The sequence below is a fragment of the Oncorhynchus tshawytscha genome, linkage group LG04 (genome assembly GCF_018296145.1).
Source record: "Oncorhynchus tshawytscha isolate Ot180627B linkage group LG04, Otsh_v2.0, whole genome shotgun sequence".
In the NCBI taxonomy this organism is placed as follows: Eukaryota; Metazoa; Chordata; class Actinopteri; order Salmoniformes; family Salmonidae; genus Oncorhynchus; species Oncorhynchus tshawytscha.
Genome location: NC_056432.1, coordinates 59,344,265 through 59,369,755, shown reverse-complemented (window position 1 = coordinate 59,369,755; position 25,491 = coordinate 59,344,265). Strand labels below are relative to the sequence as shown.

At 45.5% G+C, this 25,491-nt stretch overlaps 1 protein-coding gene across 7 annotated transcripts in view; it reads left to right on the top strand.

The window, feature by feature from the left end:
* The window catches only part of LOC112249119 (protein CBFA2T3-like), a 56,149-nt gene extending 34,779 nt beyond the window's left edge, over window positions 1-21,370 (top strand). For 4 of the 7 annotated variants that reach the window (XM_042320940.1, XM_042320939.1, XM_042320944.1 and 1 more), the window contains exons 3-12: window positions 2,927-3,177; window positions 3,397-3,486; window positions 6,186-6,367; window positions 8,428-8,705; window positions 9,046-9,146; window positions 10,539-10,779; window positions 11,187-11,255; window positions 11,962-12,015; window positions 13,925-14,115; window positions 16,355-21,370. In XM_042320940.1, the coding sequence (XP_042176874.1) occupies window positions 2,927-3,177; window positions 3,397-3,486; window positions 6,186-6,367; window positions 8,428-8,705; window positions 9,046-9,146; window positions 10,539-10,779; window positions 11,187-11,255; window positions 11,962-12,015; window positions 13,925-14,115; window positions 16,355-16,705 (1,808 nt within the window). In that variant the 3' untranslated portion in view covers window positions 16,706-21,370. The remainder of the gene's footprint in view (window positions 1-2,926; window positions 3,178-3,396; window positions 3,487-6,185; window positions 6,368-8,427; window positions 8,706-9,045; window positions 9,147-10,538; window positions 10,780-11,186; window positions 11,256-11,961; window positions 12,016-13,924; window positions 14,116-16,354) is intronic. The other 3 variants (XM_042320942.1, XM_042320941.1, XM_042320943.1) reach the window with 2 other exon arrangements.
* The last annotated feature ends 4,121 nt before the right edge of the window (window positions 21,371-25,491 follow it).

Genomic DNA, 25,491 nt, shown 5'->3' with positions numbered 1-25,491 from the left:
ACAGGAAAGAAAGATATAACGCTAAAGAAATATCTTGCTGCATTTTTTTAAACACAGACTAATTTCATGCTTCAGTTGTACTTCTCCACACAGATGAGAATTCACCATGAGCCTAGCTACTTTGCTCCGGTGCTTTTCACGGTGTCGGCAGCTTACTTTTCTCTGGTAAAATGCAAGATTAACTCTCAACAAAACATTAGGAAATGTAGCTGGCTACATTCTTTCTATGATAAACATTAGAAATAGGATGGCCATGTACTTATTTTTTTGTTTTACATTGGAAGCTCATTTACTTGTGTAGCTAGCTGCTAGCCAAATAGCATTGCACTTCTGTTGTCATCTGATGAAAGTGAAGCTATTTTCTCCGCAATGTGTTATACTTGTGTATTTTCTGTGAAGACCCACTATAGTTGCACATCCCTGATGACTCGATTGAAGCAAAATAACACTGTTGGCTTTCAATATAAAACCCAACCGACCACTGGACTTACCTTGCTCCGCTTTCTCCCATTGTGCTAATTCAAACGAACACGTGGCTGGCTCCACTGCTCTGGGGAAGTACGGTTAGCCTTATAATGTAAAATAATGTGGCAGGTGAAATGAAGAATGCCATCTGTTTTATCACTTAACGTATTGCACAAGTTGACGAGAGGTATTCACTTCAAAAGTAGCTACAAATATTCAAATTGTATTGAAAAGCCTCAAATAAATAGTTTCAATATATCAAAATACCCTGGTATACAGTATATATGGTATACCGCCCACCAAGCTTAAATCATATCATATTAAACTCACACATGCATACATCCTTTAACATCTCAATAATTCAGCCACATACACCCAAGACCAAGAATAAACAAAACATCAAAACATCAGAATTATATATATATATATATTTATTTTTATTTTATTTCACCTTTATTTAACCAGGTAGGCTAGTTGAGAACAAGTTCTCATTTACAACTGCGACCTGGCCAAGATAAAGCATAGCAGTGTGAACAGACACAACACAGAGTTACACATGGAGTAAACAATTAACAAGTCAATAACACAGTAGAAAAAAAAGAGTCTATATACATTGTGTGCAAAAGGCATGAGGAGGTAGGCGAATAATTACAATTTTGCAGAATTTAACACTGGAGTGATAAATGATCAGATGGTCATGTACAGGTAGAGACACTGGTGTGCAAAAGAGCAGAAAAGTAAATAAATATAAATAGTATGGGGATGAGGTAGGTCAATTGGGTGGGCTATTTACCGATAGACTATGTACAGCTGCAGCGATCAGTTAGCTGCTCAGATAGCAGATGTTTAAAGTTGGTGAGGGAGATAAAAGTCTCCAACTTCAGCGATTTTTGCAATTCGTTCCAGTCACAGGCAGCAGAGAACTGGAACGAAAGGCGGCCAAATGAGGTGTTTAGGGATGTTCAGTGAGATACACCTGCTGTATACACTGTATGCAGTATACACCGTGTATAAACACTCAAACACAACCCATATCAGAAATATCAGAGGAAACAGAATAGTATACTATATGATGAGATCCAAATATTATTTCATTCTGATTGAGACATACATCTTGTTGTGACAGTCACTGAAGACAAGGGATGGAGTGTAAGAATATCCCACCAATATTGGGTAATGTACCATTCAGTAGATGAAGCAGGGGAAAGGTGGAGCGTGGAACGGAGGGCGTAGTGGAGGGGTGTGGAGCAGGAGTGTGGCAGCCAGGCAGGGTGGGGAGGCGGGGTGGGGTGGGGGTGCCCTGAACCTGAAAGCTGCCAATCTACTTTCAGCTGGTGGACATGTGCAAGGACTGATTTAGCAACACACCTGCTATTGGAATAAACTAACACAGGCCACAGGCCTATTTTTGGCACCTCTTTAACACGTTCCTCTTATAGTTGTGTCCTACTGAGTGAGTGGGTGAGCGAAAGTTAGAAACAGACTGGCGAAGGGGAGGAGGGCCACTGGGAGAGAGGGGGGAGGGTCAAACGGTCCCACTTGTGAGAGGCAGCTGAAGTTACTGCACACAGAGCCTTCACTCAAACTGGTATGAGCCGTGGCGGAGCAGAGTACATGTTAGCAGCCAAGTGTCTTTAACCAGCCTTAGTGTGTTCCCTGGCCTCAGCCTTAGTGTGTTCCCTGGCCTCAGCCTTAGTGTGTGCCCTGGCCTCAGCCTTAGTGTGTTCCCTGGCCTCAGCCTTAGTGTGTGCCCTGGCCTCAGCCTTAGTGTGTGCCCTGGCCTCAGCCTTAGTGTGTTCCCTGGCCTCAGCCTTAGTGTGTTCCCTGGCCTCAGCATTAGTGTGTGCCCTGGCCTCAGTCTTAGTGTGTTCCCTGGCCTCAGCCTTAGTGTGTTCCCTGGCCCCAGCCTTAGTGTGTTCCCTGGTCCCAGACTTAGTGTGTTCCCTGGCCTCAGCCTTAGTGTGTTCCCTGGCCTCAGCCTTAGTGTGTTCCCTGGCCTCAGCCTTAGTGTGTGCCCTGGCCTCAGTCTTAGTGTGTTCCCTGGCCCCAGCCTCAGTGTGTTCCCTGGCCCCAGCCTTAGTGTGTTCCCTGGCCTCAGCCTTAGTGTGTTCCCTGGTCCCAGCCTTAGTGTGTTCCCTGGTCCCAGCCTTAGTGTGTTCCCTGGTCCCAGCCTTAGTATGTTCCCTGGTCCCAGCCTTAGTGTGTTCCCTGGCCCCAGCCTTAGTGTGTTCCCTGGTCCCAGCCTTAGTGTGTTCCCTGGTCCCAGCCTTAGTGTGTGCCCTGGAGCTCTCCACCTTAACCTTAAGGATGCATGTGCCTTCACCACCCTTGTCGACCCTGTCCTCCGGCGCTCTCACACCGCATGGTGCCCGGGGGGAGGAGGTAGAGGGACAGGAGGAGGATGGAGGAAGACAACAGACTGGTACTGACGGAGGGCCTCTCTCCCTCTCTCTCCCTAAAGTGCTGAACGGGAGCAGTCACTCAAGTCACTCGCCCACGTCGCTCAACGGGGCGCCCTCTACACCCAACGGCTTCAGCAACGGCCCCGCCATGTCGTCCACCGCCTCCCTGTCCAATCAGCAGCTGCCACCGGCCTGCGGCGCCCGCCAGCTCTGCAAGCTCAAGCGCTTCCTTACCACGCTGCAGCAGTTCGGCAACGACATCTCGCCCGAGATCGGAGAGCGGGTCCGCAGTCTGGTGCTGGGCCTGGTGGTAAGTCCTGCTCGCCTCTTCTCCTCTTCTCTCTCCCTCTCCCCTTGTCTGTCTATCTCTACCACTCGCTCTCCTACTTTTCTGGAACTACGGTACTTACTTAGTTGTGTCCAACATCTCTTTCTGTCCCCCCATGTCCAGCTCTGTCTGTCTCCTAGTTATACTGTGAAGCTTCTTCTCCAAGTGTTCCAATCTCTCCTTTCCTCTGGTTTTTGACAGAATTCCACCCTGACCATAGAAGAGTTCCACTCCAAACTCCAGGAGGCTACCAACTTCCCGCTGCGTCCCTTTGTCATTCCGTTCCTCAAGGTAAGCACATCAAAACCCTACGTAGACACACCCTCCCTGTTCCCAGTAGTCTGCCAAGGAATCCCCAGGTTATTTTCCAGTATATCCCTCTGAGCAGCTTTCGCTTCTGGTATCAGCTAGCATATGGCGATGAAAGTACGGGCTTTCGAGAACAAAACCCACCCAAACAAACAAAGAATATTCTCCGGATGGCTGGCCAGTGTAGAAAGCGACCTGGTTTCTGTGCCTGAGCCGTGTGTGATTCCTGCATTAGTGTGTGGGTGTGGAGCTGATTGAAGCTCGGTAGATAAAGGGAGTAGGACCCTGCCGATTTCCAACCTAGTCTGCTGCCGCCTGCCTGGCGCTGGGCTGATCTGCTGGTCCATATGGCCATCGTTTGCGATTCATTAAAACTGGCACACGAGTGTTTACCCTGAGTGGCGCGGCGTGGAGCAGAGGGGGGGGTAAATAAGACTCCCTGACAGATGTTGCCGGCCCGGGGCGGCTAACACGCAGAGCTTTTCACTCTGGCTGATGTCTTTGGCCTGATCCTGTTACCTGCATTGTCAAACCCACAGTCATGGAGACGAGAGCAGAGAAAGCGAGAGACAAAGTCCATCCTTCCGAACAACTGTCATTATTCATAACACATTACTCTGCTGGGGTCCAGAAGTCACAATGCCAGCTGTTCAATATATAACACATGTAGCAAATGTGACAGTAGGGAATAGGGAACGTTTGGCACTGAGGCCTTCAGGGACAGTGCTGACGGTTCTGATGGAGGGAGGGGCAGTCTTGCTGACACTGCGTGTGCGTGTCTGTGTGCACGCGTGCCTGTGTCTGTCTGTGTCGGTGCTGAGTGCTGACTGTGCTGCTTGGTGGTGACTAGGGCCCACATTCCTGTCTGTCCCACACACTCTGTCTCTCTGTCCCTCCTGTTTATTCCCAGAGCAGAGGGACATATGGAGGACAACAGGGGGGCGGGCCAAGCTGGAGTCATGCCTGGTTATTAACTATAATTGCAGACATGATGGTGGCTTGTACGGTTGTGGATGGAATGTATTACACACACCACATACCAACACAAATACATTCACATACATACAATACATTCACTACGGAGATCTTGGTTAGCTCAGTGAGGGAAAGATTGTTGTGTAGATTAACAAGCAAACAGTATCTGCTTTTTAGAAAGGTGTTAACTAGCAGCCAGGCAGCATGTCCACAGTGTGCTAAATAGATAGATAGATAGATAGATAGATAGATAGATAGATAGATAGATAGATAGATAGATAGATAGATAGATAGATAGATAGATAGATAGATAGATAGATAGATAGATAGATAGATAGATAGATAGATAGATAGATACTATAGATAGATACTATAGATAGATACTATAGATAGATACTATAGATGCTATAGATAGGTAGATACTATAGATAGGTAGATACTATAGATAGATAGATACTATAGATAGATAGATACTATAGATAGATAGATACTATAGATAGATACGATAGATAGATAGATTAGATAGATAGATAGATAGATAGATAGATAGATAGATAGATAGATAGATAGATAGATAGATAGATAGATAGATAGATAGATAGATAGATAGATAGATAGATAGATAGATAGATACTATAGATAGATAGATACTATAGATACTATAGATAGGTAGATACTATAGATAGATAGATACTATAGATAGATAGATAGATAGATAGATAGATAGATAGATACTATAGATAGATAGATAGATAGATAGATAGATAGATAGATAGATAGATAGATAGATAGATAGATAGATAGATAGATAGATAGATAGATAGATAGATAGATAGATAGATAGATAGATAGATAGATAGATAGATAGATAGATAGATAGATAGATAGATACTATATCTAGATACTATAGATAGGTAGATACTATAGATAGGTAGATACTATAGATAGATACTATAGATAGATAGATACTATAGATAGATAGATACTATAGATAGATACGATAGATAGATAGATTAGATAGATAGATAGATAGATAGATAGATAGATACGATAGATAGATAGATACGATAGATAGATACGATAGATAGATAGATTAGATAGATAGATAGATAGATAGATAGATAGATACTATAGATAGATACTATAGATAGATACTATAGATAGGTAGATAGGCCAGTGTCTGGTGGGCGCTAGCTGTCTCATTAGTGGAGATTATTATTATTGTTGTGAGAGCGGCTTGGCGTGCCTTTAGCAGCATCCAGAGGATGGCTCAGGGCCTGGTGTCAATAGGACAGTTTTCCAGCCCGCCTGCTGTGCCATGAGGTTACACATCTGTGACATGGCAGCCAGCACTGTGCTTTGTCAAAGTGACGGCCTGACTGAGCTCTCTGACAGCACCCACTTACCCCTCCTCTCTCCCCTCTTCCTCCCCCTGAGAGAGACAGACGCTGGGGAGGAATGTGGGGTTGGTGAGTCTGTGTTATCTCACTGTCTCATCCTCTCTCTCTCTCTCTCAATCTCTCTTTCTCTTTGTCTTTCCCCCCCCACATGCTCTAACTCTTCACTCTAAAACTATTTTATTTTTATGCCCTGTCTCTCCTCTCTCCTCCACCTTGACCCTCCTCCTCCTCTCGCCCTTTTCCACTTACCATATCTTCTCCTTTCATCCCTCTATCCCTCCTCCCCCCTTCCCTCTCCTCTAACAGGCAAACCTGCCCCTGCTTCAGAGAGAGCTCCTCCACTGTGCACGGATGGCCAAGCAGACTCCCGCCCAGTATCTGGCCCAGCATGAGCAGCTGCTGCTGGACGCCAACGCCAGCTCGCCCCTGGACTCCTCTGAGATCATGATGGAGATCAACGAGCATGGCAAGAGGAGGACCCCCGACAGGTACTGACTGACCACCACACACACACACACACACTCAGAGTACACACACTATGCAGACACGTCACATACCACAGCTGGAAAACAAACTTATCACTCCTCTCCCTCCATCTTACAGCAGAAACACAACTGAAAAAAACACACACAGGCTTACACACACAAATAATTGAATTATTTCTGGGTATTTGGAAATGGCAAGCCACAAGGGGGAGGTTATAAATCCTCTGTGCGGGAGGCGGAAGTCTGGGCAGCCCTGATGCCAGGCGGGCAGGGAGGGCGATGCAGGCTGTGCCAGCTGTCTGTGAGGGAAGGAGGAGGAGAGAGGGAGGAGTAGGAGTAGAAGAGGATGAGAAGAGGAGGATAAGTCCAGATGCTGTGGACGTCACGCTATAACCACAGCAGCAGCAGTGGCTCTGTGTCAGCGGCCCCAGTACAGTATGAGGAGATGTACTCAGTCCAACCCACAGACAATGCCCTCACTGTCCTATACACTTCCCTGCCCTACCCAAAGCAGCTTGCTGCCATATCCGCCCCCCCACACAGGGCCGTATGGAGGGGGGTGTGGAGGGGGATACACATCTGGAATTTAAGACAGACAAAACCACAGCACTACTCTCCTCCCCCGTCTCTCTCTCTCCCCCTCCCTTTATCTCTGGCTGCCTCTCCTCTCTTCTCCTCTCCTGTCCTCACCTTCAGTCAGCTAGTCAGTCAATGTGTCTTCTTGAAGCTGCCCATATGTCAGGGATGTGTCCAGATCCTGCTGAAGCCCTGCTTGAACTGATCCTGACGGAGAGGGATGGAGGGGGAAAGGGAGAGAGAGAGGGAGAGAGAGAGAGAGAGAGAGAGAGAGGGTGGAGGAACGGGCAATCCCTCTGTAATCTGCACACCTCCGCCTCCCAACCCCTGGCTTACAGTGTCACGGCAGGTTGGGCCAGCTGTTGCTTTGATTTGTGAGATATCGGTGGTGGGCTAGAGGACTGACAGAGGGGCACAGCGGTCTAAGGCACTGCATCTCAGTCCAAGAGGCGTCACTACGGGCCCTGGTTCGAATCCAGGCTGTATCACATCCGGCCGTGATTGGGAGACCCACAGAGCGGCGCACAATTGGCCCAGCGTCGTCCAGGTTTGGCCGGGTTAGGCTGTCATTGTAAATACGAATTTGTTCTTAACTGACTTGCCTAGTTAAATAAAGGTGAAATATTAAAAAAATACACATTTTTAAAAAGACAGACACATCCCCCCCTCACAGTCTCACCCCATGACCCAGAGCTTGCCAGAAGTGGAGAGGGGATTGGGGGTGGAGTGTGGGAGGGGCTACATCACGTAAACAAAGAGAGGGCAAATACCCATACACACACACACACAGACAGTAATATACACACACTCACTCATAAACAAAAACACACTCGCATCCACATGGCGCTGAAATTCCTTTCATTTGCCTTTGATCCCGGCGATGATAGAGAGCGATTTACCTCCGAATGCCTGGCTGTTTCACCAAGCTAAACAGATTAATATCAACACCAGCGTTTAAACTGTCCAGATGGCTCCCAAAACAGGACCGTCACTGAACATCTGCCAAACACAGACTCACAACGGCCCCGTAGGTCTGTGGGAGAGGCTACACTTGCAAGTTACGAGAGTGAGTTGAGGGATATTAGGATTAAGAGTTTGGATCCCAGCTCGAGACACAGAATATACCGAGTGTATTTCTTACGTATGGCGTACAGCTGTGCACACACTCTGGAGTAGATTCTGTCTGAAGTGAACAGTGAGCTTCTCAGCAGGGAGGATTCCTGAAACACTGTCAGATTTACTGCTCATGTCTTCTAGTAACAACAACAGGTTAGCGGCCCAGTAAATCTAGAATGTCTTAAGTTTACAGGTACATTTTGACTATAACAAATCTTGTAACTTCCTCAGTGGCATACTAATACCAAAACAATCATTTTCCTCATATTCTATGAGATGTTAACAATTGTAAAGTGAGTGAAAGTGTCTGATTTGGTGGTGACACGTATGAAGGGAATGCAACCGTGTTGACCTGTGCTCTCTTCCTTCAGGACCAAAGACTCAGAGAGAGACGGGCACCACCCGGAGCACCTGGCCAAGCGGCCCTGCACCATCAGCCCCAGCCAGCGCTTCAGTCCCAGCACTGGCCTGCCAGCCCACCCGCCCCCCAACGGCCTGCCCACGCACCCCCCCAACGGCCTGTCTCACCCCAACCCCCCTGCCCCCCAACACTACCGTCTGGAGGACATGGCTCTGGCCCACCACTACCGCGATGCCTACCGCCACACAGCAGAGCACCGCGAGGCTCGGGACAGGCACCGGCAGACAGGTGAGAGGGGGAGGGAATGAGAAAGGGGCGAGGGAGGGATGAGGGAGAGAGAGAGAGTGAGAGGGCCTCATGGCGTCTCTAAAGAACAATGAGAGGTTGTCAAAGTTTGGTGTTAAATCCCCAAGGTAGTCTATAAAAAGCCTATAGTGACACATTCTTGGGTATGTCCTCCTAGGAATCCATATGCGTCGTCCCTCGGTTAGAGCCGCAATGGCTCACACTGTATAAGGAAGTGTTTGAGCCCTAATGTCCTGTATGTGGAGGAGACTGGAGCCAGAATGGCTCATATGTGGTGATGGTGCCTAAGTGCTGAACGCAGGACTGTGTGTTTGTGTTGCAGCCGTGCATGGAGCACGTCAGGAGGAAGTGATCGATCACCGCCTGACAGATCGGGAGTGGGCCGAGGAGTGGAAGCACCTCGATAATGTACGTGTTGCTGGGGTAGGGCTCCCCGGTTTTATCCTAATATCGCCCTAATATCTCCCTAATATCTCCCATCCAACAGAGAAGTGAGTAGTACAGCTCTCAGTTCTGTAGATTATATGAAAGGAGGTGGAACGAGGGGAGACAGGGTGCTGCTGACAGGTTTAAGAACCGAAACCTCAGCGGAGTTTGCATTTGATGGACAGCTGACCTTAGGGGGTCTGTAGAGGCTTGTGTCCATGCCGAGGCCTCTCTGGCCAGCGTACAAAGACTGGAGCAAGCACTCTGAGCTCCCCTTACCTTTACCAAGGCTGGAACACTCGCTAATACACACACACACGCATGCACGGCACATGCGCACACACACACACACACACACTCAGGCACTAAAAAGGGCCACAGATGGAGCGAGGGACCCAGTAGAGGACAGCTCCAGCTGGGGAGAGCAGCTGAGACAAGGGCTGCAGTCATGGAGCGAACTGGCCTGTGCTGGGCCTCTGCCAAATTAGAAACACTCTACTGAAATAAATATAGATAACAGAGAGAGAGAGAGAGAGAGAGAGAGAGAGAGAGAGAGTAGGAGGCGGAGAAAGAGAGAGAGAAGCAGGCAGAGAGAGAGATATTTAGAAAGAGAGAATATGGAAGGAAGGAGGTGAACGTAAAAAGCATTTTGCAGACCGGGGGTTGAAGGGCAAAGGCAGAAAGAGAAACAATGTTGAGAGAGAACGAGAGTTAGTGAAGAATAATATAAAGAGGAAGGCAAGGGGAGGAGGTGTGGGTGAAAGGCTTTAGCAGACAGGGGCTTGGAGGGAGCACAGGGGTGGAATGAATTGGTTAGGCCTTTTCCATCAGTAGCACAGCTGTTACAGCCATTTTTACTTCACTGCTCTGTATAACCACTCAACCTCATTCACACACACACACGCACACACGCACACACACACACACACACACACACACACACACACATACTCAGCACCGCTGGCTCACGCTGCTAAAACGGGGACAGGGTCACGCACTCAGGAGTGCTCCTGAGAAAGTTTTGTTGCACCTAAGCAGCAAAAAATGATTCTAGAGAGACTGGATTGCTCCGGGAAAAAAATCACTCAAATTACCGTCAATGAAAATGTTCTCATACAATTTCACATCTTGATAAAGGTTAGGCCTGATTGTGTTTTTTCATAGCCTAATTTCAGAATCTGCACTATACAGTACTTCCGATTAAAACCTCAACCCTGATTTAACAGTGGACTTTTAGGTGCAGAGGCTCTGCCACTCTTTAGCACCACCGAGAGCAGCTGCCTGTTGTCAGAGTCTGAACTGTAGGAGAGTAAATCAGAGAGTAGAGCGGCACTCTGATCATGTCTCCCCCTCCCTCCCTCCCTCATTCCCTCCTCCTCCCCCCTGCAGCTGCTCAACTGCATCATGGACATGGTGGAGAAGACACGCCGGTCTCTCACGGTGCTGCGGCGTTGCCAGGAGGCCGACCGCGAGGAGATGAACCACTGGATCCGGCGCTACAGCGACGTGGAAGATATGAAAAAAGGTGGGAGCAACGGCCAGCCACGCCCTCCTCCTCCTCCTCTACCTCTACCTCCTCACAACTCCTCCTCCAACACTCCTAACAACGTCGAGACACAGCAGCCCATAGGTACTTCCACTGCTGCAGACACCAGCACCACCAGGCCTCCAGCATGGCCTCACTCCACACTGTCACTCACTCTGTGTGTTCTGTCTGCTCTGAGGAAAGAGGAGAGCATGCTGGCATTGCATGGCCACAGAGACATTGGGCTGGGGGATGAAATTAAATGTTACAAAGCTAAACGAAGCTCAAGTTTGAGTGTGTTCATGTGGTTGGGACGCAGGGGGCTGAATCCTAACTAGAGATCTATGCATGTAGCTTGGACTTTTGGGTAAACCATGCACTGACGTTAGTGGGAAATCTGTGCAGAAATGTTGAGTTATTTTCAGTTAGGATTTGGCTCATAAAGTGTGTGTGTGTGTGTGTGTGTGGAGAGTGGTAGACTGACTGATGTTCTGGTCTGGATTGTGTTTCAGAGATTCATAGGGACTTCCTGCACAGACCTGCGTCTGGCTACCTACCTGAGGAGATCTGGAGGAAAGCTGGTGAGTAACCACACGTCCGTCCTGACTGAACTGTCTCCCGTCACCCTCACGGCAACCGCCACTGCAGATAGCACTGCCTCTCCTGTTACCATAGTTACGTAAGGACAGGGATGGGATTGGAGGGCCTGTGACTGTCATGTGTGTCATTAGGGCTAAGAATGTTCCACCTTTAACCGCAATGAATGGCAACTGCAGTTCAGCTGCAGTGAAAATGCACTAACCAACCTGGCGCTGTCCAGAGCAGAGGTGGGGCCTGCAGCTTCACCGGGGAGAGGGAGGAGGAGGAGGGATTTCCTCTGCTTAGGAGTAGTAAAGCTTAGTTCATATAATACTGCTTTTCATTGTGACAGCTTTTAACTCGTTGTTTTAGGTATAGTTGAACCAGTCAAATCAATTGCGTTCTAGTAACTGTTGGCAATCTGGGACCAAGCCCCTTAGTCAGACTAATGACTGTCGCCATCATACGCAGAGCAGTCTGATTCCGTTATATGTAGCAGGGGTGGTTGCAGTGCCTGTGCCTTATATAGCTAGCATATCCCAAATGGAGTCAGTTATGACGCAGCCCTGGTCCCACTGAGTACCAACACAATTATGATGCAGTCATATTCAAATACTGTGTGGGGAAAGATGCTGTTGCCTGCGAGATAATGTGCTGCATTTTCACCAGCAGGAGAACTATTTTAATTTACAGTTGTTTTTCATACAGGTGCTACAAGTATCCCACTCTCCCCAGCACTGAAGCAACTCCAAAACAAGCAGGGTGAGTATGACAGCCCCCCTCCCGAGTGTATGTGCGTGTGAGACGCCTCCAATGGTATTCACTACTGCACCACCTCTGTCCTATTACCACTGCTCCCTCAGCAAACAGCATAACTGCAGTCCATCTCTTTCATTAGAAAAAGACACGTATTCTCTGGTGTCGGTCGGGTTGAGAGACTCTGCCGCCTTGAAAGGCAAGATCTGAAGTGTGAAACAGAAACACCTGCCGGATCCCTCCGGAATTAAAACGTTAATATTGCTGCCCCTCCGTGTTTTGCATTAAGTGCTAATTGTCCTAGCATCTGCTCTGCAGGCTCCTTGATAAGAATTAATTACATTTGTAAACTAACCGTAGTGATGCATGCATTAAGCCTGATAATTGAGCAGCAGAGGACTGTACCGATAGTTAGGAGAAGGCATGCGCCTTTAAGAAGGGAAGAAATGTAGAACTGAAATGGTGGATGAAGGTAGAGACGGGCAGGATGAAAAAAGCCAGGGAAGAAGACGTGTGCGGGAGGTGTTGAGAGGATAAACGGAATACAAACTACTTCTCTAGTTTCTGAGCAGAGGAGACAGACTCGCACACACAAAGACACGCACGCACGCACGCACACACACACACACATATCCTCATATTCAGCACATACACACGGGACTAGCCGCCCAGCCCCCATACCCCAGCTCAACACAGCAGCCCTAGACAGCTGGACCAGAGATGGAGAAATGGCTCATCTCCTTTACACTGACTGACTGGAAGAATGAGAGGGAGAATAGGGAGGGAGAATAGACCACGGTATGGCTCTCACGTCATGTCTGTGTGTAGAAGGGAGACGAATCTAGTAATACAACTTCCCCTCGTTTTGGTTGTACAAGACAATTACTTATCCCATATACTGTGTCAGTTGACAGTTTGATATGATATTTTTCATGTTCATAAAATATCCATTTGGTGATTGAACATGAGGATTTAATTAGTTGGATTATGCGGGGCAGCTGTTTTCTCTCGGCAGAATTCTGCAAGAGCTAAAACTAAAGGAATCTCTGATGTTGTGTTATGGTCTCCTTGTAACATGAAGAAACTAATGAGAGGGATTGTGATTCCTTCCTAGCCGGATTACCACTGTCTTCTAATCAGAACCAGCCTTAGCGTCTATTTTGGATTCGTGTCTGTAAAGGAGTTCACACACCGGACTTCTCTAAAAACACTGCCTATTCACTCACATGAGTTGGCATTTGTAGAACAAAGGCCAGGGGATGGGACCTCTACCACAGTTAACCCCCTGTTAGCAAAGTTATGCATCAATGGCACCGAAGCCATTTTCACTCCTCAGTTCTTACGTCTGTTTCTTTGTTCATTCACTCGGATTTCTTTTCATCAAAAGCAGAGAGTCACAGAGTACTGGGTTAATAGGCAAGTTTACGAACAAAGTTTGGAGACATCTGCTGGTGTCAGCGCTGGAAATGATTGTTACCAGACGTCTTTTAATTCATTATTAACAGGCTTCTTTTTCCCGACAAAATGCTTTAAATCTTGGATGATATGCATCTGTTTGCCGAGATAATACAAATGGAGCTCTTAGAGTGCCTCAATAAAGGATGACAGAGTAGGAGTGGTCATGGGGACTGACGCCTCTCTCTCTCTCTCTCTCTCTCTCTCTCTCTCTCTGTCTCTGTCTCTGTCTCTGTCTCTGTCTCTCTCTCTCTGTCTCTCTGTCTCTCTGTCTCTCTGTCTCTCTGTCTCTCTGTCTCTCTGTCTCTGTCTCTCTGTCTCTCTCTCTCTCTCTCTCTCTCTCTCTCTCTCTCTCTCTCTCTCTCTCTCTCTCTCTCTCTCTCTCTCTCTCTCTCTCTCTCTCTCTCTCTCTCTCTCTCTCTCTCTCTCTCTCTCTCTCTCTCTCTCTCTCTCTCCACAGAGGAGGCAGTGAACGAGGTGAAGAGGCAGGCCATGTCGGAGCTACAGAAGGCTGTGTCGGATGCTGAGAGGAAGGCCCATGAGATGATCTCCGCTGAGAGGTCCAAGATGGAGAGGGCGCTGGCCGAGGCCAGAAAACAGGCCTCTGAGGATGCACTGACCGTCATCAACCAGCAGGAGGACTCCAGCGAAGTGAGCATCACAGCCTTATCGCCCACAGACACACAAACACACACACACACCCCCATGCCCCCACACTATCCTACACTCTTAAGTTTTCCACACACTTAACATGCGTAGAGCTACGTGCACGCAACGTGCACTATTTTGGTAACATGATACCTCACCAAGGTTTTCTTCTCATTTGTTATGAAAGCAAAAGAAGAGTGTCTTGTCTTGGCTTCCCTTGCTAGCATGTGGTCTAAACACTGCAAGCTTGCTAGCCTTTTAGCAAAGATTTTTTATAACTTAACCAAGATAGACCACAGCCTATCATCTCAAACAGTAACAAATGAGTCATAGTGGGCAGAGCCAAGCACGAGCTAGCGAGATCCTATTGGCGCGTTCTAGCATACATGTGCATATTTCCGTTAGGAAACGCCTACTCATGTGCAATAACTCAATTTGCCTTTGCACTCCTAAACAATGCAATTATTTTAAACTTTGGCAAAGGATAAAGTCTACAAAACTTAGTCCACTCTGTTTGTAACAGATTCTAGTTTTGGGAAAAGAAAAACTGTATTGAGATCAAATGTTTCATCGATGAGAAAATGTGCCGAATGTCGGCCAAAATCCATCTCGTTCCATCTTCTCCCACTGCTGGCCACTGAGCCACTGTGAGTGGAAACGCCAAGTGGATACTTCACATGTATACATCCGGTGAAATATCTGTCTCATTGTTCAATCTGTGCTTTTAGCTTCCCACGTCACAATGTGAAATAATCAGATTTATAATGAATTAGTAAGCCCAGGCAAATATTCTTATACTTGCCTCTGTAACCTACAAAATTATCCCAATTTGATATACCGCTTCAATGTATTCACTCCCATATCAGCTAAAAATAGAATGGGGGGGGGTGCTAATAAGGCTATAATGTTGTTTGGTTTACTGTTTGAACAGTCGCTGAGATTATACTAATTTATCAATGCTACTTTGATGCATAGCCTATAGAGGAACCGAGCGAGCTTCGTTGCCTACTGCCCCCATGACTACGCAAGGAATGATACAGCGCGTTACAAGGAGGCACTACAAGGAGCCACCCATTTTGTGATGAAAGACGACGTTGCTACATTCCACTACGCCCCGTAGGATCTGTCTCCGTAGAGTATAAATAGCCCCTGTGAAAAAAATATGCTATCTAGAACCCTAAAAGGGTTTAGGAACCCTTTTAGGAACCCTTTTTGGTTCCAGTTAGGACCCTGTTGGTTCCAGGTGGAACACAGAGGGTTCTACATGGAACCAAAAAGGGTTCTACCTGGAACCAAATATGGATCTCCTATGTGGACAGCCGGAGAACCCTTTTGGAACCCTTTTTTCTAAGAGTGTACCCCATGCCCCACACCCTGTGCCCTCTAACATACCACAGCACAGCAGCAGGCATAACGAGAGATACACTTCTCACCCTACTGTCAGTAAACAGAGGCACACACTGCTGCACTGCATCACAAAGCACACTCACAATCAATCGTGTCACCTCAACCCACCAACCACCCGTTTTACATAACAAACTGTCACACAGCTAACCCATTTATTTTAGACCTCACAGTAACACTTCCTCAAAATAGACATTTTACACACACCTTCTCTTCACATGACTTACTGTCACACACACTTCATAACATGCCCCCTCCCCACCACCAGCATTCGCATCTCAGTAAGCTCATTCACCAGTTCTATACAAGCCAGAGTCCTAAATACAATGTGTGTGTGTTCGAGCTACACAGACAGGTTCTGCACAGAGCAACAGATTTTCACAGTGCCTGGAGAAGTGTTTAACCTATCAGTTCTCTATCAAAATCCCATATTCTGCACAGAATGTGTATATCTTAAACAGGACACTGTCTGGTTGTGGTGTTAATGTGAGCCACAGCTGGCTGCACCCGGTCTGAGTCAACACCATGTTTTCATTTCATTAGTAAAGATTGACTCCAGCCGCCTGTCTGAATAACAGCATTCACAAGCGGTTGGAGTAACAGTGTCAGGGCCAGCACAGGAGAAGACAGGACAGGACAAGACAGGACAGTCCACCTAGTGGTTTGGGACATTTGTAGCCCCAGACAATAAATGTGGGAATATGTTGCCCATAAAATTAAATAACTCACCTGTTGATAGCATGACAGAATTTGATAAGTGGTAACAATGATATTTGTATAATAATATAACAGAGATTTATTTTATCAACTCTATGCCTTCTTCCCACTGTCTCTCCAGAGCTGCTGGAACTGTGGACGCAAGGCCAGTGAGACGTGCAGCGGCTGCAACACGGCACGCTACTGCGGCTCCTTCTGCCAGCACAAAGACTGGGAGAAGCACCACCACGTCTGTGGCCAGGGTCTACAGGGCCTCCCCGGGGGCAGCAGTGTTCCTCTGGGCACCCCCTCCTCCAGCGCACCCCCTACACACTCAGAGAGCACCCCCCCTGGTCCACTCTCCCTGCCCGGCCAGACCAGCGGTGGTGGAGGAGGCAGTCTCTCCGGGAGTCCTAAGGAGGCTAGCTCCAGCAGTGCCTCACGCTCCACCACCCCAGCGACCCCTGCACTGCTGGACGCCACCTCTCGCTGACCCCGCCCTGCCACGCCCAGTCACTCCCACTGATGCTACAGTACAGCTGCCATCCATCCTAAATGAACAGAGGAATCTCCATCGATCGCACTGCACCCTTTCCTTCTTTTGTACTGCATCTGTAGTGGTCCTACCGTGAATACTGCACCGTTGACTACTTCTTAGCTACCCAAAGGCCACGTTTTCTCAACTCCTCAACCTCCCCCCAAAAATCGTTCTGACTGTCTCTCAGCCGCACAGACTTTCTCTCTGTCAAACTCGAAACTAGTCAAGGGGTCCACTGTTGTGTTTAGCATGGCTCGGGCTTAATTTACTGAATGCTCAAAATAAACCAATGCAGAAGCAGAACTTCCTATCTATTACAACAAACAAAAAAACACACCAGACTTGGTTATTGAACTCTGACAATGTCGTGTGAAGATAAGCATTGTTATATGCCAGACCAACACGTGGCCTCAGTAACATAAGCCCAGTCAATGCTGTGTATGTCGGGGGCTTGCATTGCATGAGACCCGTTATGGTACCACACTTATTGTGAAGAAGAGATATCTGAATTTAGCACTTGGAGAGGATTTCCCTTTAACGCAGCAGGAGTGGGATGACTCTTAACCCCCAGCATGTGCACTAACAGCCCAGACCTCTGAGAGATGGATAGATAGATGCGTCTATAGAACAGGCTCCTCTGTGTACTGGGCCATGGACATGTCCTGATTGAGGTCCCCTATCTAAGAAGCCAGACACCAGTCCGGAAACCCCTGTTCTGATGTAGGAGAGGGGATAAGATACACTTATGGTGCGATTTTTTTTTTTCCCCTCAGAAACTCTTCCATAATACGGCTAATTATTTATCTAATGATTCATTTTTGGGCTTTAAGGAAGACAAAGAAAAGTCCAAATATTCTAAACAAATAATAATAAGAAAAATAATAAAAAATAAAAAAAGTGAACTACCTTGCTAGCGAGCCAAGAAAATGACACCGGACTCACCTCTCTGTACCGATGTGAACCCAAATGAATTCAAAGAAGGAATTTAAAAAAAAACATGATCCAAACCTTTTTATTACACTGCCAAAGTTACTAAGAGACAAGGAGAAGCACTCATCTTGTAACCAAACGCAAGCAACTTCACCTCCTCAGCAGCAAAGCTCTGGGAGATAAAGCCTGTAGAGCAACAACAGGAGTCACACTAAAACTCTATATTGAGTGTACTGTAGCTGGCCTCTGTCAGCCTGAAAATACCCACAGTGATCCACAGAGAGAGAAATCCAGAGCAAACATTTGAAACGCCTGCCACAATAGACAATTGAAATGGAAGGAGGAACCACTGAATGTGACAGTGATTTATGTAAATGGTAACGGAATGGACAAAGAAGCAGCTACTTGGCCTCAAAAAGAAGATGAAAGGCATTGGAACTGCCAAAAATAACCTCAAAAAAACTGATAACCTGTCCAAGCAAGCATTGTACAGTACGGACAAGACTTTTGTTCCTAATTATGTTTTTTTTTTACTCTATCAAGAGGATACATTTCAGTGAGTCGTACCTTTTCACCCTCTTTTTCCAAAGCATGACAAACAGACTAACGAGCCTCATAAACGGTGTAGACTCAGTTCTCTTCTCTCTCTCTTTCTACCTCCCCCCCACTTTCCCGTATGTTCCTCCCTAAAACTCTCTCGTTCCTCTGTCAACCCTACCCCCTTTGGACATAACCTCTGAGCAGATATCTGGGAAGGGATCAAACCTGCTTGTAGATATTCCTTTCTTTGTTTCTCGATAAAAAAAATATGTGTCTCTGTCTCTGGTGTCCACCTGTGCTGCCCTTGTGCGTTTTCAGAAAGAGGGACTTTTCTTCTTTTTAAGTTTGGACAAAACATTGAAGCAGGAGCAAAGACTCTAGGAGAGAAAACCCCATGTTGTACTTATCGTTCAATTTGTTGTATCTTTATCAATGAAAAGAAAATCCTCTTGTAGAATATTTTATATTGCTCGCATTGTAAGACAGTGAGAGGACAGAGGTGCAATATGAAGAGAATTCAGCTACTGGGTGGAACCTCAGCAACTACCCATAGGGGTCATATAATATAGATACATATAAATATATTTAAAATAACATCAGTAACTTAATGTGAATGTACATAGTATTTAAAGAGGTCCAAAAATGTGTTTGCCAAATAACAGAAACCTTGAAAGTAATGTACAATGTCCAGAATATGATTTCTTTCCAGTTCATTTTTTAATCAAAGGAATTTTCATTTCTCATAAATCCTTCTTTTCTACCAGATTAGCAAAATCTGTTGAGTGTGTAATCTCAAAAAGATGTTATGAGGAGGGATGTTGGCAGCGATAGCGGTTTTCTTCTGGAGTCACAGTTCTTATAGCTCCCCCTATGATTGATGGCAGCGTACACCTCTGACTCCCTTCAAGAGGAGCCAGCTATAGCTCTCATGACAGGCCCAAGAGGATGGTTTTAAAGAGGAGAAAGAGAGGCTTATCACACATTGATTCTAAAAGCGTCCTAGCATGAGGCTAAATTACTCCACTACTCTGGATATTGGATTCAGAACGCAAGAACTTGTGCCCAATAAGTTATCTGTATCTGTGTGAAACATTGCCATCCATTGGGCTGAAGTGCCACTGCAGTGGGCCACACTGAAAACCCCGTGGGCTGCCCTCAAAACAAAGCCAACACACTGGTCTGGAAGTCTGAAGCTAACCTAAGCTTAACCTAACCATGACACTGCCCAATCCTTTCACTGGTTATTTTTTTCTTACTCTGTCCATAGATTAGTTTGTGAAGATGCAGTCTCAGTCATTTTTTCCTCGTGTAGCTTTAGGATCCTAGCAAGGCAAAAAGGACTCAGAACCTGGGAGAGTTGGAACAGATGTCTTCACAATCACAGACTAACAAGGAGGAATGCCATCTCATACAGTAATGTCATCACAAGCTATAAGTTAAAACATCATTAAGTTAGAATTACAGGCTCAAATGGCTTTCAAACATAGCATTAAATAGGGACTGTACCTGCCATGTTAAAATGAATGATCTAATAATCCCTAACCAATTGGCCACATAACTCTAAAATGGACCAAGCTTTTGTGTTGTTTTATGTTCTACTGTTACAAGTATGGTCTGCCAGGCTCTTTCACATTTAAAACCTAGAGTGACATATTGACGCAGAAACGATTAGATGTCAATTAGCATTGACAGTGCTGTTTAATTTATCACATATGTACATGATCTATTTTCCTATATGTCAGTATCAAAAAGTAATATATAAATCGTTCAAGTGTGATAAGCTGCGAGGTACCCTGCATCTGCGTGTATATGTGTGTCGTATGTTATTACCAGTGTATTGAAATGACTTCAGCCTGTTTGTGTTTCTAAACCTCTTCAGCCCTCTGCTCTTTAACCCCCAACTGAACATCCCTCCCGTTTCCTGACCCACCACAAGCTACCTCCTGTGACCCTGCAGCACATGACTGGGAGAGGTCACTGAGCTTTGGGAGCAGGGCTGCGAGCAGACATGCAAACTCACACAAACATCAGAGCAAATAGGAAACAAACCCGAAAGGTCTAATACTGATTACTTTGCAATGTGTATATTTTCGCACCTCAACCTCTTGTCAGTCAGAAATAGTGATCAAATGAGGAACACTCAGATGATTTTGATTCTAGGACACTCTGCGTACACAACACTGTCCAGGGTTCGTTATACAGTAATTCCTTCCATCCCCAAGCTGAACGTTAAACCATTACATTTGTAGTCCACAACAAATAAAAGCACAGACCAAAGTATTTCTGCACGGTGGTGGATTTTGAAATTGTGTCGAGTAAAAGACCAGAAATAAGGAGGCTTGAGGCCAACTATACCTGTTAACCAAAGTGTCTGAAATAAACACATGCTCAAAGCACAAGACAAAAACAAACAACCAACGCATCTGTGAAGGTGGAGATTTGTAGATTATTTATTCAAGCAATCAAAGCGCTTGTTTCTACATATCTAATGCCTCAGATAAGACTACAGAAACATCTCCGGAATGCGTAATGATTGCTTTTGAGTTTTCTTCCTAAGCCTTGCTTACAGATGGAATAAATGCATGGTGTGTGTGTGTGTGTACTTGTTTTTCTCTTTTCACAGTTTCTCTGTACAAACTACTTGAACCTTCAGAGCTTTAATGAAACATCTCAGTCAGAATAATGGCAGAGAATTCTAAAGATGTAGCAGTGCACTGAGAGGGAAAGACAGAGTGAACTCACCCACCATATTATCCACAACATTACCGTAGGTTTTGACGACATTTCAATACACATTATCCTTTAATGCTCTCTGTGTGCTTTGCTTGTCTGCGAATCAACCCTGAAACACAATAACTCTTTGATTTGTCACAACTTGTGGCAAATACTATTTTTATTGACCAAAAAAAAAAATGTGTTTGTTATATCTATCACACCATCTCTCTCTTTCTCTGCTGTCACTTCTTTAGCCCAGCATTGGGGCACATGTTCTTTGGGCAGGTCTATACAGGGGTTGATGCTGTTGGACATTTGGCCAAGTAAGCTGTCACTGAAAGGACAGCTGAAGTAGAGTTAGCATGCTGAGTTCCTGTTCTGTGTGACCCACTGGAGAGAAAGACAACTAATTCTCTTTTTTTTATGGCCAGACAAGGTCAACAAGGTTCCTAAAGTGGTATGGGCTCTGAGGAAAGGATTCACGTTCTGGACATGGAATAATGGAAGACCAACTATGTGTGGAGTGTTCTATTTCATTCATGCCCTGTGATGACTCATGTCATAATGGGGTATTAGGAGGACTGTTCCTGCCTCTGATGTAAAATCTACATAGCCTGGAGGTCTTTGCGTCTTATATATAAATAAAGACTGTCATTCATTCACACATACAGACCACTTTCTTATCTCTTTAGGTTTTTATTATGGCATACATGAAGAGGGCAAATTCTGTGTTTTCGATGGCAAATACTAGCATGTTGGCATCAGCCTCTCCCTAACCATTTACCACCTTTCTGTCAATGGAGTTTCCTGGCTCATCTGATTTTAGCGATTGATTGCCCTGTAAAGCCCGCACTGATACAAAGCTGAGATGGCAAAAGTGGATACAGCTCTTGGTCTCCCCAAGCCAATGTTAGGGATGAAAGTGTTTTTTTTTTTTGTTACATTATTACTTCAAGACAAACAAAGACTTGGTTTTATATGTGTAGGGAAGCATTATATACTGTATTGTGCAATACATTATTACAGAAAAAAAATGTTTCTGTAGGAAAGGTTGGCGCTTTGAAGAAAAATGTATTTTCCTCTTTAAGGGTCCTATTACCATTCTTTAGATGAAGTGAACTGTGCCAGAAGAATTTAATTCTGATTTTATTTATTTATTGCATGCTTTCCTTCCCTTTTTGCTATTCCCCTTCTTTAACTGTGCGCTATGTTGGATGTGTGAAGCTGTAAACATTCTAATTCAGGTTATTGTCTGTGTTGAGCTATGTAACTGCGTAATTAAAAATGAAATGAAATATCAAACATATTTCCTGATTTTCTGAGTCAAATATCATTATTTCAACGTCATAATGAAATACTGCTGCACAGGTAAGTTGGTAAATCGTATTTTGGTGTAGTGGTATTCAAAGTCGGGGTTGCGACCAGGAACTGCATTGGAGTCAACAAAATGTAAATACACTGAACAGAAATATAAACGCAACATGTAAAGTGTTGGTCCCATGTTTTATGAGCTGAAATAAAAGATCCCAGAAATGTTCCTTACCCACAATAAGCTTACAGTGGGGCAAAAAAGTATTTAGTCAGCCATCAATTGTGCAAGTTCTCCCACTTAAAAATATGAGAGAGGCCTGTAATTTTCATCATAGGTACACTTCAACTATGACAGACAAAATGAGAAAAAAAATCCAGAAAATCACATGGTAGGATTTTTAATGTATTTGGTCAATAACAAAAGTTTATTTCAATACTTTTATATGCCCTTTGTTGGCAATGACAGAGGTCAAACGTTTTCTGTAAGTGTTCACAAGGTTTTCACACACTGTTGCTGGTATTTTGGCCCATTCCTCCATGCAGATCTCCTCTAGAGCAGTGATGTTTTGGGGCTGTTGCTGGGCAACACGGACTTTCAACTCCCTCCAAAGATTTTCTATGGGGTTGAGATCTGGAGACTGGCTAGGCCACTCCAGGACCTTGAAATGCTTCTTACGAAGCCACTCCTTCGTTGCCCGAGCGGTGTGTTTGGGATCATTGTCATGCTGAAAGACCCAGCCATATTTCATCTTCAATGCCCTTGCTGATGGAAGGAGGTTTTCACTCAAAATCTCACGATACATGGCCCCATTCATTCTGTCCTTTACACGGATCAGTCGTCCTGGTCCCTTTGCAGAAAAACAGCCCCAAAGCATGATGTTTCCATCTCCATGCTTCACAGTTGGTATGGTGTTCTTTGGATGCAACTCAGCATTCTTTGACCTCCAAACACGACGAGTTGAGTTTTTACTAAAAAGTTATATTTTGGTTTCATCTGACCATATGACATTCTCCCAATCTTCTTCTGGATCATCCAAATGCTCTCTAGCAAACTTCAGACGGGCCTGGACATGTACTGGCTTAAGCAGGGGGACACGTCTGGCACTGCAGGATTTGAGTCCCTGGTGGCGTAGTGTGTTACTGATGGTAGGCTTTGTTACTTTGGTCCCAGCTCTCTGCAGGTCATTCACTAGGTCCCCCCGTGTGGTTCTGGGATTTTTGCTCACCGTTCTTGTGATCATTTTGACCCCACGGGGTGAGATCTTGCGTGGAACCCCAGATCGAGGGAGATTATCAGTGGTCTTGTATGTCTTCCATTTCCTAATAATTGCTCCCACAGTTGATTTCTTCAAACCAAGCTGCTTACCTATTGCAGATTCAGTCTTCCCAGCCTGGTGCAGGTCTACAATTTTGTTTCTGGTGTCCTTTGACAGCTCTTTGGTCTTGGCCATAGTGGAGTTTGGAGTGTGACTGTTTGGACAGGTGTCTTTTATAGTGATAACAAGTTCAAACAGGTGCCATTAATACAGGTAACGAGTGGAGGACAGATGAGCCTCTTAAAGAAGAAGTTACAGGTCTGTGAGAGCCAGAAATCTTGCTTGTTTATAGGTGACCAAATACTTATTTTCCACCATAATTTGCAAATAAATTAATTAAAAATCCTACAATGTGATTTTCTCATTTTGTGTCATAGTTGAAGTGTACCTATGATGAAAAATACAGGCCTCTCTCATCTTTTTAAGTGGGAGAACTTGCACAATTGGTGGCTGACAATACTTTTTTGCCCCACTGTATGTCTCTCAAATGTTGTGCAATTTTGTTTATATCCCTGTTAGTGAGCATTTCTCCTTTGCCAAGATAATCCATCCACCTGACAGGTGTGGCATATCAAGAAGCTGATTAAACAGCACGATCATTAACTAGGTGCACCTTGTGCTGGGGACAATAAAAAGTCACTAATATGTGCAGTTTTGTCACACAAATCAATGCAATAGATGTCTCAAGTTTTGACAGAGCGTGCAATTGGAATGCTGACTGCAGGAATGTCCACCAGAGCTGTTGCCAGATAATTGAATGTTAATTTCTCTACTATAAGCCACCTCCAATGTTGTTTTAGAGAATTTGTCAGTAAGTCCAACCGGCCTCAAAACTGCAGCCCAGGACCTCTACATCCGGCTTCTTCAACTGTGTGATTGTCTGAGACCAGCCACGTGGTCCTGCTGATGAAACTGGGTTTGTACAACCAAGGAATTTCTGGATAATCTGTCAGAAACCGTCTCAGGGAAGCTCATCTGTGTGCTTATCGTCCTCCACAAGGTCTGGACCTGACTGCAGTTCGGCATCGTAACCGACTTAAGTGGGCAAATGCTCACCTTCGATGGCCACTGGCACACTGGAGAAGTGTGCTCTTCATGGATTAATCACGGTTTCAACTGTACCGGGCAAATGACAGATGCCTCACAAGTCCTCAACTGGCAGCTTCATTAAATAGTACCCGCAAAACACCAGTCTCAACGTCAACAGTGAAGAGGCAACTTTGGGATGCTGGCCTTCTAGGCAGAGTTCCTCTGTCCAGTGTCTGTGTTCTTTTGCCCATCTTAATCTTTTCTTTTTATTGGCCAGTCTGAGATATGGCTTTTTCTTTGCAACTCTGCCTAGAAGGCCAGCATCCCGGAGTCGCCTCTTCACTGTTGACGATGAGACTGGTGTTTTGCGGGTACTATTTAATAAAGCTGCCAGTTGAGGACTTGTGAGGCGTCTGTTTCTCAAACTAGACACTCTAATGTACTTGTCCTCTTGCTCAGTTGTGCACCGGGGCCTCCCACTCATCTTTCCATTCTGTTTAGAGCCTGTGTACGCTGCTCTGTGAAGGGTGAAGTACACAGCGTTGTACGAGATCATCAGTTTCTTGGCAATTTCTTGCATGGAATAGTCTTCATTTCTCAGAACAAGAATAGACTGACGAGTTTCAGAAGAAAGGTCTTTGTTTCTAACAATTTTGAGCCTGTAATCAAAGCCGCAAAGGCTGATGCTCCAGATACTCAACTAGTCTATAGAAGGTTAGTTTGATTGCTATTTTAATCAGAACAACAGTGTTCAGCTGTGCTAATATAATTGCAAAAGGGTTGTCATGATCAATTAGCATTTTAAAATGATAAACTTGGATTAGCTAAGATAACGTGCCATTGGAACACAGGAGTGATGGTTGCTGATAATGGGCCTCTGCACGCTTATGTAGATAATCC